The 20461-nt window shown below is 48.5% G+C and overlaps 1 protein-coding gene across 1 annotated transcript in view; it reads left to right on the plus strand.

Moving 5' to 3' along the window:
* Window positions 1–20461, plus strand: part of PAPPA2 (pappalysin 2) — a 231922-nt gene that overhangs the window by 18243 nt on the left and 193218 nt on the right. The window contains exon 2 of the mRNA XM_039348678.1: window positions 3288–4347. Coding sequence (XP_039204612.1) covers window positions 3288–4347 — 1060 coding nt within the window. The remainder of the gene's footprint in view (window positions 1–3287; window positions 4348–20461) is intronic.

Below are 20461 nucleotides of genomic sequence, written 5' to 3' on the forward strand. Positions count from 1 at the left end.
TGCCATCTGCTTTCTCCTCCCCCCCATTTCTAATACTGTTGGTCTCCGTATTATCTCAGGCATCTCGTGCGTCACTTCGTGGCCCCCGTTGGCGCAATTGGGCCATCCCTGTGGGGCAGATTGATGTAACCATCCTCCCCTTCTCGGGTGCGGTCGATCTGTCGCTGCCTCGAGCCGGCTCCTCCCATCTTCCCCATCCGGGGAGTCCAGTGGAATCCTAGGTTTGTTGATTGTCATTCCTTTACCACCCGACAACCCCCTTGTTCTTTGGGATATGTACATGCTCTCAGGGTGGGGGAGTCCTTTGATCCTTGGTTATCCCCCACCTGAATGTTCGTAGGTGGTGCTACTCCTCCCAGATACTTTGGGAGGCACGGGGGAGTCCCTGGTTCGTTAACCGCCGTCACTTCATCACTTGATAGTTCCCTTGTTCTTCGGGGGGGTGCTTTTGGGGTGGGGGTGGAGGTAGAGGTGGAGGGAAAGCCTCTCGGTCGTTGGTTATCCTCTGTCTGGATGTCCATGGGTGGTGTCACTCTTCTTAGGTGCTTTGGGAGGTGTGGGGGAATCTCTGGCTCGTTGGTCGCTGTTCCTTCGCTACCCAATAGTCTCTTTGCTTTTTGGGAGCGTGTACATGCCCTCGGGGCGGGGGGGGGTCTTTTGGCCATTGATTATTCCCCACCTGGATGTTCATGAGTCATTGGGGTGAGGGACTAATCTCCTCCATGGTTTCCTTCTCTGGGACCCGCGGTACGATGTCAGGTTGCTTCCACCAGGATGGGCGATCACACGTACTCCATGCCCTCAGGGTCAAATGTGCTGGTCACAAGTCAATATGTCGGTTGATAGAATCTCCATCCGAGAGCCAGGCTTCCTTAAGCAACCAGCCCCCTTTTGTGTTATCACTGGCTATGACACGTATGCTATCAAAATCAAATCTATGCCCAGATTCCGCCATATGTGTCCAGATCTGAGAGTACTGCTCCCCCCTTTTTACGGCTAACCTGTGTTCGTGGATCCTGGTTTTCACTCTCTTGGAGGTTTATCCCACATAATTGCTGGAACGGTCCTTGCAGTCGATCCTATATATGATCGCTGATTTTTCCACGCTGGGGAGTGAATCCTTGGGCCGCATAACCTTAGAGTGTAGTGTTTGGTTAGGTCTATGTGCCACCTTCATATTATGCGGTGCTAGCAGCCTAGCTATTGTCTCAGAAACATTATTAATGTAAGGGAGAGTAACACGGATTGCCTGTGATGGTAATTCTTCTGTCCGTGGGTTTTCCAGGGGTTTGGGCGGTATACTGTGGCGCTTAACAAATTTTGTTGGATAGCCATTGCATCTACATCTTTGTGGAAGAGATGTTTCCTTTCTTCCATTTTACCCCTGGTTGTGTTGCAGTGGGAGTCTACTCGTCTGAATAGTGTTCTAATGCAACTGACTTTGTGGGCAATAGGGTGGTTACTTCCATAATGGAGGACTCTATTAGTATGCGTAGGTTTACGGTACACCCTTGTCCTCAGGATTCCATCCGGTTGGCGGTGAACAAGTACGTCCAAAAATGCCAACATACCCTGGTTTTCCTCCTCCTCCATAAACTGGATGTCCGGGTATACTGAGTTGAGGGTGCAACCCCACAAGAGAAAAGATGGCAACTGGGATGTGGATGGGGGATATGGAAAGGAGGAAGGGGAGAGAGAATATATCATAGCAGGACAGCCCGGACAAGGGGAGAGAAAGTGTGAGAAAAGAGAGCAGCTGAGAGATGCGGAGCTCCTGATTAACCAAAAAAGGGGGGGAGAAAACTCCCCCAACTTAGGACCACATGAGGGGAGAATGCATAACAATACACACGTAGGTAGGAGATGCAAGAAAAGCACAGTCATTGATACAGGAGTTACGACTAGAGTGCGGCTTAGCCAATTGGGACTAGGAGCCAGGTGCAAGCAGCGCTTTACCTATAAATGAACTCTCCCATCGACTAACATTGTACCCTGACGATGTCGGTAGCTGCCGACGAAAGCTAGGTGATTAATTGTATTAAACGTTTATAGTTTTATAATATTCCTGGTGCTCATGTGTTTTTTGGTCGCTTAGAAGATATAGATAGATAGATAGATAGATAGATAGATAGATAGATAGATAGATAGATAGATAGATAGATAGATAGATAGATCATTGCATTGTTTTATCTGTATTTATAAGTTCGTAAGCATGATCTTTGGGAAACCTTTGTGAATGTTAAGGGCAGGCTTTATGTGGAACTGGTATGTATTTCTCCAACAGAAGGCTGTATTCTATTGATTAGGTAGATGGTTAAGACTTTGAGATAAGGTATTCTATACTAATCCTACAGTCAGTGGCTACTTCAAATATTCTTATTCTATCTTTCTTTGGACCTAACTAGGTGTAATCCTGTACACAAATGTTCTGGTCTCATCTACAAGATTCCCAATTTAAGACCCCAAATTATTGGTTATAAGGAGAACAGTAAGCAGCTTACAAGGAGTTCCAGTGAAGTATATTTTACATTTCATCACATCAGTGAGCCATTTGGAATATTTCAAATTTTACTTTATTTAATTTAAATGGCATCTTTCTACCTGCCAGGAATGTATACTTGGAAACATCTCTGTGTCACTGTAATTTAATATTTGCCACCTTTTGTTTACCTTGCATATAATAATGAATACTACTAACAACACTAAATAGGAATACATTATGCAAAAGTACTTGCAGGTACTTAATGTCCACATAATAGTGGCCTAATTACAGAATGAAGAGTGATGTTCCCCAGTATAGCCAGCTGTCGCAGCAAGCAATTGTATTAAGTATTTGTTTTCCAGAAGAAGAATGAATACCACAGGATAGGAAAGACAGATGGGACTGAGACCCAGGAATTGTCAGCATGAGCCATTTGCTCTAATGCTCCTCTGGGGTTTTACTTGCTCAGTCAGCACCAATTCTCTGGATAGCTCCACTGGCAAAGGAATAAGACTGGCTGCAAAGCTGAACAATTTAAATATAGTACTTGATGCAGTGTGATATGCAAATAGTGTCTACTCCTTTTTTTTACCTAAGCCATTAGACAAATCATTTTCAATTTCCAAGAGTCTTGGGGGTGGGTGGGAAATCAGATTCCAATCAGTTTAAATATGTAAGTTTGCTATAACTATACCATGTGGTGTATACTGCTTCTGTACTCAAAATGGGAGAAGATATAATACTTTTACTAGCATTCCTATATTGCATTCTTTTCCCTTTTTTTCTCTCTGTCCTCTCCATTTAGGTGTATTTGACAATTGCTCTCACATTGGCAATGATAAGGGATGGACATTGGGCATCCGTTCGGAGGAGAATCCTGGAAGAAAGAATGCCCGTTTCTTCTTCTCACTCCGTACAGACCGTGTCAAGAAATCTACCACTATATTGGCATACCACCGTTACCGGCTCCATACATGGACTCACGTGGCAGCCACTTACAGTGGGAAGGAGATGTTTCTGTATGTCAATGGCAAGCGGGTAGCTCGCAGTTCCCAGCAATCTGGTGACCTTCACAGTCCTTTCATGGCCTCTTGCCGCACTTTGATCCTGGGAGGCAGCAACTCAGATGGACACAACTTCCGAGGCTACCTGGCCCTGCTGGGCCTTTGGAACATTGCTATGCCCCAAGAGAAACTCCAGAGGGCCTTCCTGGGAAAGTTTGAAGGAAGAAAACCTTCTTTATGGCTCAGTGCAAAGTTCAGCCATTTGCAGCAGCAGTGGGCAACATTCAAGGATGGAGTCTACCCACAAGTAGAGATGATATATAGACCAGAACCTCAAGTTCTATCTCCACTTATACCCCCATTCTGTGGACAAACTGCCTGTGATAATGTGGAATTGATATCTCATTACAACAGCCACTGGCCGCTACGGAATGAGAAAGTAGTGCACTATCGGGTTGTCAATATCTATGATGATGATGGTCTCCATCCTACTGTGAGTGAAGAACAGATTGCCCACCAGCATCAAGCCCTGAATGAGGCCTTTAGCAGCTATAACATCACCTGGCAACTTCGAATTCACAAAGTATATAATTCATTGCTCCGTCACCGTGTGATTCTAATGAACTGTGAACCTGGAAAAATTGGCAATGAGTTTTGCAATCCTGAGTGCAAGCACCCATTGACAGGCTATGATGGTGGTGACTGCCGTTGGCTGGGGCGCTGCTATGTCTGGGAACGTCGGGATGGTGTGTGCAACATGGAGTGCAACAATATGCTCCACAATTTTGATGATGGAGACTGTTGTAACCCCAAAGTAACTAATGTAAGGAAAACTTGCTTTGATCCAGATTCTCCACAAAGGTAAGTAGAAGTGGCCAAGGCACTGTGATAGTCTCTGGGGGTTTCTAGGTTCTCAAAGATTACAGTTTTGTGAGTAAATTTCTGTTTTTAAAATTTGTTTTTTTTTCCTTTCATTGATGTACTGCTAGATATCTAACTCAAAACCTATCCTACTTTAATTTATAGTGTTGCTGTTATTATTAATCACACTACTGTATATTGTCTTGAAGCTTTCAACAGCTTTACTGTCATTGGAAAAGTCTTTCTCCATAGTGATTTACAGTATCTTTGTAGTATTACCCAGCTGTCATTGTAGTGATATAAAATCTATCCTAATTATTGTTTTTTGGGGTGGAAGCTGGAAGCACTATGTAAAGTAGGGATTTCTTTAAGGTGAATTGCAGAGATATTAACAGCTGGGCATAAAGTGAACATGTGTCTCCTGCAAGGTGCCAGTAGGCAAGTTGATACTAAAACTTGGCCATTTATACATTAAATTGAGAATCAGCAACAGATTCTGAAATTAATTTATTTTTCTCTAATAAATTGTGTTTAACATGGCAAAAACAAAGGAAATATAATCTCTAATTAAAACAGAATTAAAATTTAGATTTTACAGGATCCTAGGTCTAATATTGTTTCAGAAAAATCTTGCAAGGAAATATCCTTAATGTTTATAAATGGATATGACTTACTTTTGAGAAAATAATTTCAGGGCTCTGAATATACCTTTTTCCCAAAAGATATCTAGATGAAATACTATAAAATTTCTGAGAAACAATATAATTGTTTAATGTGAGCATCATTTCTTCTTCTCACACAAAACTAGTTAATTCCCTCTAGAGGATTTAATGTAGCAGTTGATGTCCACCCTCTTTGTACATCATGAACATTGCACTTGTAATGCCATGACTATAAGTTGTCTGTTGTAATCTATTCTATGGACACCGCTGTTGGATTAATCAACTCTTTAAACATAATGAGTCTGTGGACATGGGGTTTGGCTAAAAGAAGTATCTTACAGCACTGGGAGATAAAATCTACTCTGCTTTGCAGCAATGGATTGCTGATAAATGTTGTTTGTCAACATTTTAAATAGTAGCTTTTTATTTTTTAACAAAAAAAATAAAGAGAAAGACTTTTTACAAATAGGTTTGATGGTGGAGTGGAAATTCTGTTTATAATTTTTGAGGCCTTTTTTCTTTTTTTGTTTTTATTATAATTACATCTGAAGAGATAGTATTTTCTTAATAGTGTTGTATATAGCTATACCTTTCTTCTCCAGTACAGGAGATGGAGAATCCACCAATGGGTTTTCCCTGTCTGCCTGCTCTTGAGACCAAGTAGCCAAACTTGACACGCCCCCTCTTGCTAGGAGACCCAGTCTTAACTTGGTCTCAGCTTTTGAAGACGTATCAGATTTGGCTGTCAACTGATAGCAGGTTAGAAATCCATTGGTGAATTCTCCTTTTTCCTCTAAACTAAAGAAATATTATTTGGAATCCCCTTTATTCTAAATTCTAATTTGAAATCCTCCATAAAGATCCTTTAGTAACACTGGGATCAGTGCTACTTTGAATTAACAAAATTGAGGAGTGGGAGGTGGGGGGAGGCTTCTGTAGTTTGTCTTCTCCATCAGGATGGATGTAGACTCCACTGATTGATTGGGTAATTTAATCCCACCTGCTCAGACTAAGACAAAAAAACTCTGCCACGCCTCCTTCTGGGTGTGACTTCCCAGTTTTTGTCTTAGTCTCGTGCTCAGCAAGACGCTTTTCAGAAGGCTCCTAGCTAAGTTTGATTCTTTCCTTTTTTCTTTTAGGCTATTCAAATTAAAATTGGATACTTTAAATTCAAATTGATTAACAAATTAAGAGGATTGCGTTGGGGGGGATAGGGACTCTGTCTTCCCTCCCCTGCAGCCCTTTGGGCTTTGAAAAGGAGGCTGCAGGCTTCGTTCGTTAGGGAGCTCCCGTTCCGACGATCTGTAGCTTCTTTGCGATTCCGCCAATTCAGCTGGGTAGCGGAGGTCGGCTTTTCAACTCGAGACCTCCTGAGTGATTTACTTGCCTCGAGGCCTTGAGGGAGAATTCCTGACTGCAGCTTTATCTGGATCGCAGCAGGGGCTGCGCTACTAATCGCAAGTGCTTGGGGACTGGGGGAGGAATCCCAAATCAGCCTTGTGTTCCCCTGCTGTGTAATTGATTCTCCTGTTTAAAATACGACAGGGTTTTGCTTCTCCAGGCCTTAAGGCCTGGCGGCTGCCATTTTGACTGCATGGTCTAGCGCGGCTGCTTCTAGAGGTCCCACGTGGCGGATGCCATTTTGGAGGCCTAATTGAAATTTTTGCATAAACTTTGGCAGTTATTCCTGCATTATTGCGGACGCATAGTTGTTGCCTGTGTCACTTGGTCTGTGAGCAGACCTGTTCAGGGGGGAAGATATTTTTGTATCCACAGGAGTTGTGGTCAAACTTGAGGGGGCTATCCAGGTGTGGGCCTTGGCTGCATTTGAGCAGACCAAGGTGTTATTAACTGGTCCTAAGGCCTAGAAGAGAAGAGCGAAGAGATTCTTTTATTGTCCACCTGTTTCTCAGTTTAGCCCATGACCTTTTGTCACAAGGCCTGTACAGACAGCATTAGAACACTGTCTGGCTGTTCTTGCCATTGCCTTCTGTTCAGAGCGAGGATCGGTTTTCCATCTCTGACTGTGATCTGCGTGTTGGGTTCCTCCCCCCATTTCTAGGTACTACTGTCCAGGAATACCTAGACGGCAATGGCAGACAGCTCCTCGCCCCAGGCTTCTCAATCTAGTGTCCCCCCCGCTCAAGCAAAGCGCAGATCTGAAGAATTGGACATGGGGGGGGGGAGAAAAAAGCTAAAACCAAACATCTGTCTTCCAAAGATACTTCCAAATCAGCCGGGCGAGAGGCCACAAGGAGACACTTAGCATTGGAGAGAGAATTCTCCAAGGCACAAAGGCTCAGATCCAGTGGGACTGAAACGGTTTCCCCCGCCCCACTGGATACTCCTTTGACAGAACCTCAATTTGAATCATCTCAGGATGCCCCAAGACCTTGGTCTCCTCGGGGGGAAACCGAGCAGGTAGGTCCTCCTCGCTCCTCTCCTTCATCAGCACACCAGCCACCTGAGACCAGGTGTGCCTCAACAGAGGTTGGGGTCAGTTCCAGGGACCAAGGGGAAATGTTGTCCCAGGCTCAATTCCAGGCCTTCATGCACCAAGCATTCAGGCAGTTTATGTCATCAACTGAGAGTAGCCAGGTGCAGTCCCATCCTACTCCTCCCGCATCTATTCCCCCACCTCAGGTGGAGCGTGATACTAGACCTAGCTCTGCTGTTTCGGAGACATCCTCACAATTAGGGGAGGAGGGATCAGTGGAACTGGGAGTAGCAGACACTCCCTTGTCTGAGGAGGAGGATCCAGCTCCTGAACAGGTGACCTCTTCCGGGCTTTTTGATCCGTCCATTTTTCGGTCACTCCTCGTAAGGGCTATTGACACGGTAAAACTTACCTCAGCCCAGGAGGAGACTCCTTCTTCCTCATCCAACCGGGAAGCCAACCCTCTGTTTGCGGAAAAGGTCAAGGAGGAACCGCAGATTCCATGCCCACTAGTCTTCAGGTCTACGGTGGAAAAGCAGTGGGCATCCCTTGCTACCACTCCTTCACAGAGCAGTTTAGACAAGAAACTTTACAATGTCTCTTCTTCTTTCGCTTCTCTTCTAGAAGTCCCATCTGTAGACGCTCCGCTGACCTCTCTGTTCTCCAATACCGCCGTCCCGGGGGACATGGCTGAATTCTTGAAGGCAGAGGACAAAAAGTTCGAGTTCTCTTTTCGTAGAGCTCACCAATCTTCGGCTTGGGCCATAAGGGCGGCAACCTCATCCTCCTTCTTTGCACGCTCGGCAATTATGTGGTTGCAGGAACTCCAGACGCTCATTCCGCCGGATCAGGTCAGAGCGCACCAAACAATAGGGAAAATAGTGGCAGCATCCGAATACATTGCGGATGCATCCTTACACTCGGCTAGATGTTCAGCCAGATCCATTGCAGCCTCAGTGGCGTCACGTAGGCTGCTCTGGTTGAAGCAATGGCGCACGGATTTAAAGGCAAAGTGGCGCTTAGCAACATCTAGGTACAGTGGCACCCACCTTTTTGGTCCGGTCCTAGAGCCTCATATCATTAAGGGCAAGGACAAGTGCAAGGCGCTGGCCCATCCCTCTAAAAAAACAGATAGACGGCCCCAACAGGACTTCCGTAGGCCATCATCCCGTCCCAGCGGTTCCTGGGATTGGAGATAGCCCTTTCGGGCAGGGCAGTCCTGGGATTGGCCCAAAGGCTCGCGATCCTATTCTTTCAGACAGGATCGGCAACAGGACCGCCAGAATAGTGCAGCCAGGGGTCAGTTCCAGACCAAGTATCCCTTCAGGGGATCAGGCAGTCGTCCTTACAGGCGGTCCAAGTGACGCCAAGGAGGACTACCCCATTGGGGGTCGACTGGCACTGTTTTACGACTGTCGGGCCGCCTACCCTGAATGCAGCAGCAGACATCCGCCCGGAACAACTTATAGCCGGCCCGCCATGTAAACGGACAGCCGAGCGCGCCGGGGAAGCCAACAATCTGTCTTACGGAGTGACAGCCGGCCGGTGGGTGCACATGCGCAGACGCCAGGGACTGTTGGAGATCAACGGGGCATGCGCGGCTGGAGGAGACCGCGGACGCATTACCAGACATTGTTAGGAACTACTGAAGAGTCGCGAATCGTCGGGAAACGGCTGGGGCGTCGGGAAGCGGCCGGGGCGTCGGGAAACGTTTAGGTCAGGATGACGAAGCAACATTTGGGACGTTGGGTGTATGGGCGGTGATAGGGGGTGTGGTTTAGGCGCGGTTTCAGTAATTGTATAAAAAGGGAATGGGTGTATACATCGTCAGTGCTGACTTTATTCCGTTTGTTCGTGCATAATAAACTGGGTGTTCTCCGTTCCTGGCGAGGTGCTTCTTTTATTGGAGTGGGTGCCAAAGACGGGGTGACAGTAAGTCAGCACTCCCTCAGGGACGGTTGCCGGACTATTTGGTGCCATGGCCGAAGGGGTGCAAGGTGCCGAAGCAATGGAAGATATTCCGGAGCAAGAGGGGGATCCCGGGTCGCCTGTGGACCCTGGGGCAACGCTGGAAGGTCCGGTCGTTCGTCCGAAGGAGAGGGGTATTCCGCCCATGCTGGGTGTGGATCCTGGGCTGAAGCAGCAGCCGGCATTAACGGAGACTGTGGACTGGGGGTTAAGTTCTACACTTCAGCGTGTGGAAACTGAAGGGCGGTTTGTAACGACGGACAAAGGTCTTGCTGAAGGATGGAGGGAGAGGAGAGCGGTTAGCGGCGAAGAGGGTGATTGGAGCTACTCCACAACCCCGGGGCAGTATACCCTTGACGTGTTAAAGGCTAGGTTTGGAGAACCAGGATTCCTACCAAGACAGGGAGCAATCCCACGCCGTCCCACTGACTCACCTGGATTCCGTTTGGCTAGTCCACTATTGAGGGGGCCAGCAGTACAGTTGGACCGTGGGGGGCACGGAGCTGCAAGGTTAGGAACCATGGCTGCTACTCAGGGCACTCCAGCCTTCTTGCCTTTGGGACCCGGGGATCTTGGCCAGCGCACTAACATCGCAGACGGGCAGCAGGGAGGCCAACCTGTAGCGTGGCCCACAGGGATACCATGGACCCCTCCACCGATTGGAATTACTTTTGATGGAGATCCGGACAAGTTGGCTATGTTTTTGGGACATGTGCTAAATCATCTAGATCGTTTCGCAGCCCATTATTCCTCCCAATGGGCGATAGTGGTGGCGGTAACGGCCAGTTTACAAGGCGAAGCAGCTTCCTGGGCGGCTGATCTCTTTGGGGACCATGCTAGTGAATTGGCCGACATAGGTTCCTTTTTGGATGCCTTGAGGATTAGGTTCGAAGACTCCACCAGAGCTCAGAGAGCGGAAGCTGAAATAGTGACACTGAGGCAGGGAGGGAGACCGGTGAGGGAATTCATTAAAGAATTTCAGCGGGTGGCGGGTCGGTTGCGGTCCTGGCCAGAGAAATTACTGGTACATTATTTCAGGCAGGGCTTGGATGTAGAACTCCGCCAGGCTTGTTTGGTAAGAGGAGTGCCCTCCCGTTTACCTGAATGGTATAAGACTGTAACCGAACTCCATGCAGGACTACAAGAATTGGCGCCAAGAGCATCCGCCCTACTTCCGGCATCCGTTCCGCAAGCGGCAAATAAACCAAGGGCGTTAGGCGTACCAGTTCAAACAGTTCCACCTGGGGCGTCCAGGGGGACTTTCCGATGTTATAGGTGTAACAAACCGGGTCACAGGGTGGCTCAGTGCCCGATCCCACCTAGACAGGGTTTGAGTTCGGGACAGTCCACCCTGGAGACAAGAAGACAAACCATCACCCCGTTCCGAGGGAAGGATCAGACAAAGGCGGTACAAGATGAAAGTAGCATCCCATATAGGTCTACACCGGTAGTGCCGGGTGCCACATCGGAGGTAGTGCCTGAGACGTATGGCCAGGATGACCCGGAACAAGACCCCATGGTATGTACGCCGGTGGTACCGTTTAATATATCGATACGTCTGACGAATTGTAGATCGGGACAATATAAAAACTGTAAGGCTTTAATAGATTCGGGTTGTACTCGATGTTTGATTAGTCGGAAATTAGCAAATATGTTGGAGCTTAGATTGGTCAACCTATCTCGACCTATTAATTTTGAACAAGTGGATGGTTCTTTATTAGGGGGGGCGCCGGTATGTCAGGTAACCGAGCCGGTCCGATTGGAGATGGGGGAGCATTGGGAGTTGCTCCGTTTCATTGTAATTCCCTCAATGATTGAGGAAGTGATTCTAGGGCTGGCTTGGCTTGACAAATGGCAGCCGGTGATTTGGTGGGCAGATGGGTATCGTCGTATGAGGTTGGTAACAGGTCCCCGGGCTCCAGGTAATGGCAAAAAGAAGCCACAGAAACAATCACCCCGTAGGGAAACACAACACATGGAAAGAAGTAAGGTAGCAGTGGAAGCTACCGGGACGGCACGGCTATTCCCTGTGGAGTATGACGATCTAAAGGAGGTATTCAGCGAACGGGAGTGTGATACGTTGCCACCACACCGTTCCACGGACTGTGCAATAGACATCATACCGGGGGCGAAGCTGCCAAAGCCCCGGATGTATCCCATGTCACCTAAGGAGTTGGTGGAACTAAGGAAGTATATTGATACTAACCTGGAACGGGGGTTTATAGAGCCGGCCCGATCGAGAATAGCGGCCCCAGTGATATTCCAAGGGAAAAAGGATGGTGGGTTGCGGTTGTGTGTGGATTTCAGGGGGTTAAATGCGGTGAGCACCGAAAATATGTATCCATTACCCTTGTTAAAGGACATGCTATCTCATTTATCCCAAGGGAGGGTGTTTACTAAGCTTGACTTACGGGAGGCTTATTATCGCATCCGAATAAAGCCGGGGGATGAGTGGAAGACCGCATTCAACTGCCCTTTAGGCAGTTTCCAGTTTACTGTTATGCCATTTGGCCTTAAAGGAGCGCCTGCAGTATTCATGCAGACCATTAACGCGGTATTACATGATCATCTATATCGCGGGGTATTGGTTTATCTGGATGACATTTTAATATATTCTAAAACTATGACAGAACACATACGGTTAGTCAGGGAAGTATTACGCAAACTCCTTAAAGCTCAGTTGTTTGTGAAGCTTTCGAAATGCGAATTCCATAAAACCTGTATTGAATATTTGGGATACAAAATATCAGCTTCGGGTATCGAAATGGATCCAGAAAAGGTGAGGACGGTACTCGAATGGCAGGCCCCTCGGACGAGACGGCAATTGCAGAGCTTCCTGGGGTTCGCAAATTTCTATAGGCAGTTCATCCCTAATTTTGCACGGGTGGCTTTGCCTCTCACAGAATTGTTGAAAACGAGGAACTCCCCAGTTAAGGTACGCTCTAGTCAACCACTAGCGTGGTCCAAGGAAAGTCAAGCTGCTTTTGAATATTTAAAGACATTGTTTGCTCAAGAGCCCATTTTATTACATCCAAATCCCGATAAGCAGTATATTGTCCAAGCTGATGCGAGTGATGTGGCAGTGGGTGCAGTTTTGTTACAACGAAATGATAAGGAAAACTTACAACCATGCGCTTACACCTCGCGCAAACTGACAGAAGCTGAAAGGAGATGGGCTATATGGGAGAAGGAGGCCTTCGCTATTAAATGGGCCCTAGTAACATGGAGGCATCTTCTAGAAGGCGCGACACATGAAATAGAGATATGGACGGACCATAAAAACTTAGCTATATTGCAATCCCCCCGACGCTTAGCACCAAAGCATGTGAGGTGGGCACAATACTTTCAACGGTTCACCTTCCGACTTAAATATGTTCCTGGGGGACGTAATTTCTTGGCAGATGCCTTGTCCAGGTTACCTCAGTACGAGAGCCAACGAGAGGAAGTAGTACAGGCTATTTTGCCACCATATACCCAGGGGGTGAGTAGGCTAAGAGTCCGTTCCAATTTCGATAATTTTGAGGTGGAACTGAGGAAGGTGTTGTCCCAGGATTCGTGGTTCCAAACCCATTGTTCGCTGTTCACTCAGAGGGACGGGTTGGCATGGTTTGGTAGGAAGCTATATGTTCCCCTTGTTTTAAGGGCCAAGGTTCTTCAGAGGTGCCATGATGCACAATTAGCGGGGCATTTTGGGTTCGTCAAGACCTTACATTTAATTAGGCGCCAATTTTGGTGGCCTACATTAAGAAAAGATGTGGCACATTATATAAAGGCATGTTCTGTATGTGCTGCTTGTAAAAATCAGCCAGGAAAGCCGGTGGGATATCTACAGCCAGTGGCCAACCCTGAGCATCCATGGCAAGATATTGCCATGGATTTTATTGTAGAATTACCAAGCAGTAGAGGATATACTGTCATTTGGACAGTAATCGACCTGTTTTCAAAACAGGCACATTTCATTCCGTGTAAACGATTACCAACGGCTAAACGATTGGCATACATGTTTTTGACACATATATATCGGATCCATGGAGCCCCTCGGCGCATAATATCGGATCGGGGGGTTCAGTTTACCGCGAGATTTTGGAGGGGTTTTACGGCGCTTCTGGGGACGTCACAGGGGCTCAGCACCGCATACCATCCCGCCACGAACGGAGCTGCTGAACGGGCAAACGCAGCCGTTGAGAGATTTTTACGGAGTTACGTTTCCTATCAACAGGCTAACTGGGCTGATCTTTTGGTATTTGCGGAAGTGGCGTATAATAATGCGGTGCATACCAGTACTGGATTTGCCCCTTTTAAGGTAGTCTCGGGAAAGGATTTTGTACCTATACCTGAATGTATGGATTTACAGACACAGTCTTACCTTCCCCAAGAGTGGGTTCAATGGGTGTCAGGAGCATGGGCGGCAGTAAGAACAGCGTTAGCAGAATATGGAAGAAGGATGCGGAAGCAGGCGGACAAGAGAAGGCAACCCTGTAAACCATTTCGGATAGGTCAACTAGTATATCTGTCCACCAAGTATCTGAAATTGAAGGTCCCTTGCAAAAAATTGGCGCCCAAATATATTGGTCCGTTTAAAATTGTGAAGATCATTAACCCGGTAACTGTGCAATTGCACTTACCCAGATTACTGGGCAAAGTGCACCCAGTATTCCATTGTAGCTTAATCAAACCGGTCTATATGTACCAAAAGAAATCTGAACCAGGTCCCGTCAGTAATAATTTTTATGAGGTACAAGAAATACTCGATTCCCGGGTACAAAGAGGGGAATTGTATTATCTGGTCAAATGGAAAGGCTATCCGTTGACGGATGCTACATGGGTACGGGTGGACGAAGTACGAGCCCCCCGCCTAGTGAAACGAAACCACCAAATAACCCTGGGAAACCGAAATTGACCGGGCCAGGGGGGAGTGGATAAACGAAGTCATGGAAACGATGTAACCCTACTTTTCTTTCCCAGGGGGAGCCCTGGTAGAAGGGGGCAGTATGTCGGGCCGCCTACCCTGAATGCAGCAGCAGACATCCGCCCGGAACAACTTATAGCCGGCCCGCCATGTAAACGGACAGCCGAGCGCGCCGGGGAAGCCAACAATCTGTCTTACGGAGTGACAGCCGGCCGGTGGGTGCACATGCGCAGACGCCAGGGACTGTTGGAGATCAACGGGGCATGCGCGGCTGGAGGAGACCGCGGACGCATTACCAGACATTGTTAGGAACTACTGAAGAGTCGCGAATCGTCGGGAAACGGCTGGGGCGTCGGGAAGCGGCCGGGGCGTCGGGAAACGTTTAGGTCAGGATGACGAAGCAACATTTGGGACGTTGGGTGTATGGGCGGTGATAGGGGGTGTGGTTTAGGCGCGGTTTCAGTAATTGTATAAAAAGGGAATGGGTGTATACATCGTCAGTGCTGACTTTATTCCGTTTGTTCGTGCATAATAAACTGGGTGTTCTCCGTTCCTGGCGAGGTGCTTCTTTTATTGGAGTGGGTGCCAAAGACGGGGTGACAACGACGTTTGGGAAAACACAACCACAGACGCCTGGGTCAGAGAGACCATAAGACAGGGTCTCTCCCTAGAGTTTCGATCTTCTCCCCCAGATCGTTTTATACAGTGCCCGGTTTCAAACAATACATCAAAAACACAACTAATCACAACAGCCATCGCTCATTTATTAGAGATCAGAGCCATAGAAAGGGTTCCTCAGGAACAGATCGGGGAAGGGTTCTACTCCATCCTGTTTGTAGTTCCCAAAGCCTCAGGCGGTTGGAGGGCGATACTGGACCTAAAGGGTCTAAATTACTTCCTCATTTACAGGAGGTTCAAGATGCAGACCCTAAAGTCCATCTTGGCAAGTATCAGGAAGGGGGATTTCCTTTCCTCCATCGACCTGACAGAGGCTTACTTACACATTCCGATCATCCAGGAACACCGCAGGTTCCTGCGGTTCTGTTACGCACACAAACACTACCAGTACCGGGCTCTTCCCTTCGGCCTATCCTCGGCCCCGAGGGTCTTCACAAAAATCTTGGCCGTGCTGGCGGCTCATCTAAGGATGATACCCGTACGGGTACAGTGCTACCTGGACGACATACTGATACAGTCCAAATCTTTCCAATCAGGGCAGTTGGACCTGGCAATCACTATTCAAACACTTCAGGATCATGGGTTCTCCGTGAATTTCAAAAAGAGTCACATCACACCCACAAGACATCTGCTCCATCTAGGAGCTCTGATAGATTCCAGCCTATGCAAGGTATATCTCTCCCAGGAGCGACAAGTCAGCATCCGGAAGCTGACACTGCAGATCCGAGGGGAAAAAAGAGTACCCCTGGTACAATTATCCCAACTCCTGGGGAAGATGGTCTCTTGCCTGGGCATCGTTCCTTGGGCCAGACTGCACTCCAGGAACCTCCAGTGGTTCCTTCTTCCCTTTCAGAAATGCAATATCAGCGCCTCCAACAGGAGGGTCAGGGTTCCCCATCACACTCTGTCCTCCCTCCTATGGTGGACCTCGTCCGCCTTGTCCAAGGGCACTCTGTTCAAGGAACCCACCAGGATCACCCTCACCACAGACGCCAATCTGTTCGGTTGGGGCGCTCATATTCTGAACCACTTAGCCCAGGGTCAGTGGTCCAGTTCAGACCTGGCTCACAATATAAATTGGCTGGAGCTCAGGGCCATCCACCTGGCTCTCCAAAGATTCTCCCCCCTTGTATCAGGGAAACACATATTAATCCTGACAGACAACATTGCAGCCAAAGCTCACGTAAACAAACAAGGGGGCACCCACTCTTGGACACTCATGCAGGAAGCCCAGGCCATAGGGCTGTGGGCAGAGTCCAACCTGAGGTCCATCAGGGCAGAGCACATATCGGGGGAGGCGAATCAACAGGCAGACTCCCTGAGCAGGGTCACAGTGGATCACTCAGAGTGGAAGCTAGACTCAATCCTATTCCAGGAAATATCACGCAGGTTCAGACAGCCCATCCTAGATCTCTTCGCCTCTCCGATCAATACACAGCTCCCCAGATTTTTTACCAGGTTTCCGGCGAGGGGGGCGGAGGGAACGGGCGCCCTCCGGAGCAGATGGCCGGAGGCGTACTTTATGCATTCCCTCCTCTTCCACTAATACAAGCGACCATTCGCAAGCTCATCCAGGAACAGGCAGAGCTAATTTGGCTCCATTTTGGCCAAGACGCCCGTGGTTTGCCGACCTGGTGGACCTGTCAATTTCACCTCCATGGAAGATTCCCCCGGACCGAGTAGCTCTCAGCCAGGGGAACCTCCAACATCCGGATCCACAGTGGCTCCAATTAGCCGCTTGGCACTTGAGCGGGAGAGTCTGACCAAACAGTCTTTCTCCTCTGGGGTTATTTCCGTCATCCAGGTCTCGAGGCATCCCTCGACCAACAGAATCTATGACGCCACTTGGAGAAGTTTTTGCTCTTGGTGTACCAAAAAGTGGCTTTCACCGCTTGCTGTCTCCATCCCAGACATATTAGATTACTTACTTGAGGGGTTAACTAGAGGTCTGTCAACCAGCACCATACGTAGGCAGATAGCAGCCTTGTCGACAGTTCTCACCTGTGACAACCAGGTTTCCCTGTCCCAACACCCAGCAGTCAGTGCCTTTCTCAAGGGTGCGGCCAATGTAGGGCCCCCCACGGTTCATCGTTATCCATCCTGGGACCTGTCTAAGGTGTTACAGGCTTTAACGTCCTCTCCATTTGAACTTCTGAAAGTTTGCTCCCTTCACTTCCTTACATTGAAGGTAGCCTTCCTAGTGGCCATCACGTCGGCCAGGAGGATTTCAGAATTGGCGGCCCTGTCGGTCAGGGAGGACTTGTGCATGTTCCATGAGGATAGAGTGGTCCTCAGGTTGGATCCTGCATTTGTTCCAAAGATCAATACAGGGTTTCACCGCTCGCAGGAACTAGTCCTTCCTAACTTCTGTCCTAACCCTTCCCATCATCTGGAGAGACGGTGGCATATGTTGGATGTGCGCAGGGCTCTGCGCCATTACATTAAACGAACCTCGACCTTCAGGAAGTCCGAGGCATTATTCGTGTCCTTTCAACCCTCAACTATGGGTCGAAAGGTCTCTTCTTCCACTATTAGTCGGTGGATAAGGATGTGTATTTCCAGGGCTTATATTTCCCAGTCCCTTCCGGTACCTTCACATATTACTGCTCACTCTACACGTAGTGCCCCTGTCTCAGCGGCTTGGTCTACCCAGGCATCATTCGAGGAGATTTGCAGGGCAGCGACATGGTCCTCTCCTTCCTCATTCATAAAACATTATAGGATAGATCAATTTGCAGCAGCTGAGGCTGCTTTCGGTAGGAGAGTCTTACAGCAAATAGTGGGTTCTCAGGGGTCACAAGCCTAGACTCCCTCCCCATAGGGACATGAGCAGCTTTGGTATGTCCCAATCAGTGGAGTCTACATCCATCCTGATGGAGAAAAGAGCGTTGTCTTACCTGAACGCTTTTTCTCAGCAGGATGGTGTAGACTCCACACCCACCCTGTTAGTGTTAGTCTAGGCCTGTGTCTTTCTTTTTTGTTTGGAGCCTTGCTTCTGGTAGCTTCGCCTCGACAAAAACTGGGAAGTCACACCCAGAAGGAGGCGTGGCGGAGTTTTTTTGTCTTAGTCTGAGCAGGTGGGATTAAATTACCCAATCAATCAATGGAGTCTACACCATTCTGCTGAGAAAAAGCGTTCAGGTAAGACAATGCTCTTTTTCCTGTTTTCCCCAGGGCTCTGGGGAAATACTTCGGGCAGTTTTGCCTAGAATATTCTTCATTCCCCCCCCCCATTTCTTTAGAACGTGCAGGACCTCACTGTAGGCTTGGAACCCTTTAGTTTAGCCGGGAACATCCACGGGCACCATTTTGGTTGCCGTCGAAGGCAACGAACCCAGATTGATCAGTTTTTTTGCCTGTTGTTCAGAGGCTTCCCTTCGAAGCTCGAGTTTGGTGCAGCACTTAGCGCTGCCATCGCGATTTCTCCAAGCACCCGAATATTCATATTGGAAACCTCCGGTGCTGTTCCCACGGGGAGCAAGTTGCAGCCGCCAATTTGGGGCCGCTGCCCAGCGAACGGAGCAAAAAACCATTGAAAATTTCACTCGTTTGGGGACCTTTCCTGAGTTATTTGGAAAGTCCTTCGGTGTTCTGGGGGATTAGGGTCCTTAGGTCCCACTGAAGCCCCGTGAATTTAACAGCATTTTCGCGATCCCATCGCGGCCGCCATTTTGAAAAACGCCACGCGGTCATTTATCTAGGCCACATTGGAGCCCTGACTCAGTAACTCTGCAGGCTTCATCACATGACCTTACCCTGCAGGCCTCATCACATTACTCTGCAGGCCTCATTACATCACCTTAGTGAAACTTTATTGGCAGATTGGCCAAAAATTCAATCCACAGCTATTCTTCATCGCAAATCATTATTACAATTTGACCACATTGTTCAGCTGTCATTTGAACCTGATCTTTTCTTGCTAAGCCTTGTCTCAGGCCCTCTGCACCCTTCATTGGAAGTTTTTTTGCCTTTTCTGGTGCACCTTAACTGGCCACCTAAGGCCTCCGGGCAGAGCCCAGAGAGTGGTTCCAAACGTGCCTTCGGTATCTAACTCAAGAACTGTGACCGAAGCCCAGAGAGAAATTTTTTTTTAGTTCTGGTCAGGTGGTCAGGGGAACAAGTCTTGTTGCTAGTTCCAATCTCGCTCCTGCCAGCTACTTGCCTGCCAGAGCATACTCTCAGCTTGCCTGGGACGGCTCCACTGGGATGGAAGGCTCCACGTTGCCTCAAACCATGAGCATTACCTCTCCATCCTTCAGTCACGGCTGCAATAATCCCCCTGAACAAAGGGCGGCAGGCAAGTCCAAATCCAAGACCAAGCACACGCTCAAGTCTTCCAAGCTGGCAGAGAAGCAAGCCAGCCATAGGCACCAGGCTCTGGAGAAGGAGTTCTCCAGAGCACAGAGGCAAGCCGGGCTAGATTCGATGCAATTGGCAGGCCCTACCGCTGATCTCCCACTAGGACCTTCAACTTCGACCCAAGGCGTGTGGTCCATCCCAGGGATACCTCTCACTCTAGGTTCACCACCATCAGTGACACAGCACACAACTACATCCCCAGGCACGGTGCCAGAGGCCACCTTTACTCCCATGGCCGCTGGTCTCAGGGGACCGGATCTTGGAGACCTTTTCTCCAATGGTCGCCTTGAGGCCTTGCTTTCAAAGGTAGTGGATAGAGCTGTGGCACAGCGTCCTCTTTAGACATCTGACCAATGGTCCTCCATTTCGGCCATGCCACCTTATGGGTCCCCTACTGACCTTCCCATACTCCAGGAGCCTACCTCTCCCGCGCACTCCTCCATGAGCAGATACTCATCCCCTCAAGGTGAGGAGCTACCGGATATCATTTTGTCAGAGGATGAGGAACTTCCACCTGAGCCCTCCTCTTCGGGAGGTCTTTTCAATTCGGCCCTTTTTCTTTCAATCCTACACAAGGCCATGGCAACAGCAAATATAGGCTCATATCAGTTCCCTCAACCACAGGCTCCATCGGATACCAGCCCCAATCCGATATTTTTCGAAACAGTGGCACCCGAACATCATGTCCCATGCCCCTCTATTTTCCTGAAAGGGATCAAGAAGCCATGGGCTTCCCCTGCTTCCTTTCTTACTATTAACGGGACTGACAAAAAGATCTTTAGCACCTCCACAGATCTCACCTATGCGTTGGAGGTTCCTAAGATAGATGAGGCATGAACACCTCTGGTATCCCAGACGGCGATCGCGGGGGACCTGTCGGAGGCGCTTAAAGCGGATGACAAGAAATGGGAACACACCTTCCGGAAGACCCATCAATCTGCAGCATGGGCAATTAAAACGGCTAGCTGTGCGTCCTTTTTTGTCAGGATTACCCTTTTATGGGTGCACCAACTTTAGGCTAGAGTACCTGATGAGGACTTGCGGACTCACCAGGACCTAAGCAAGATGGTGGCGGCCACTGAGTATGCTGTGACGTAACAC

This window comes from Crotalus tigris, unplaced genomic scaffold (genome assembly GCF_016545835.1).
Source record: "Crotalus tigris isolate CLP2741 ecotype Arizona unplaced genomic scaffold, ASM1654583v1 scf7180000017560.2302168, whole genome shotgun sequence".
Taxonomy (NCBI): Eukaryota; Metazoa; Chordata; class Lepidosauria; order Squamata; family Viperidae; genus Crotalus; species Crotalus tigris.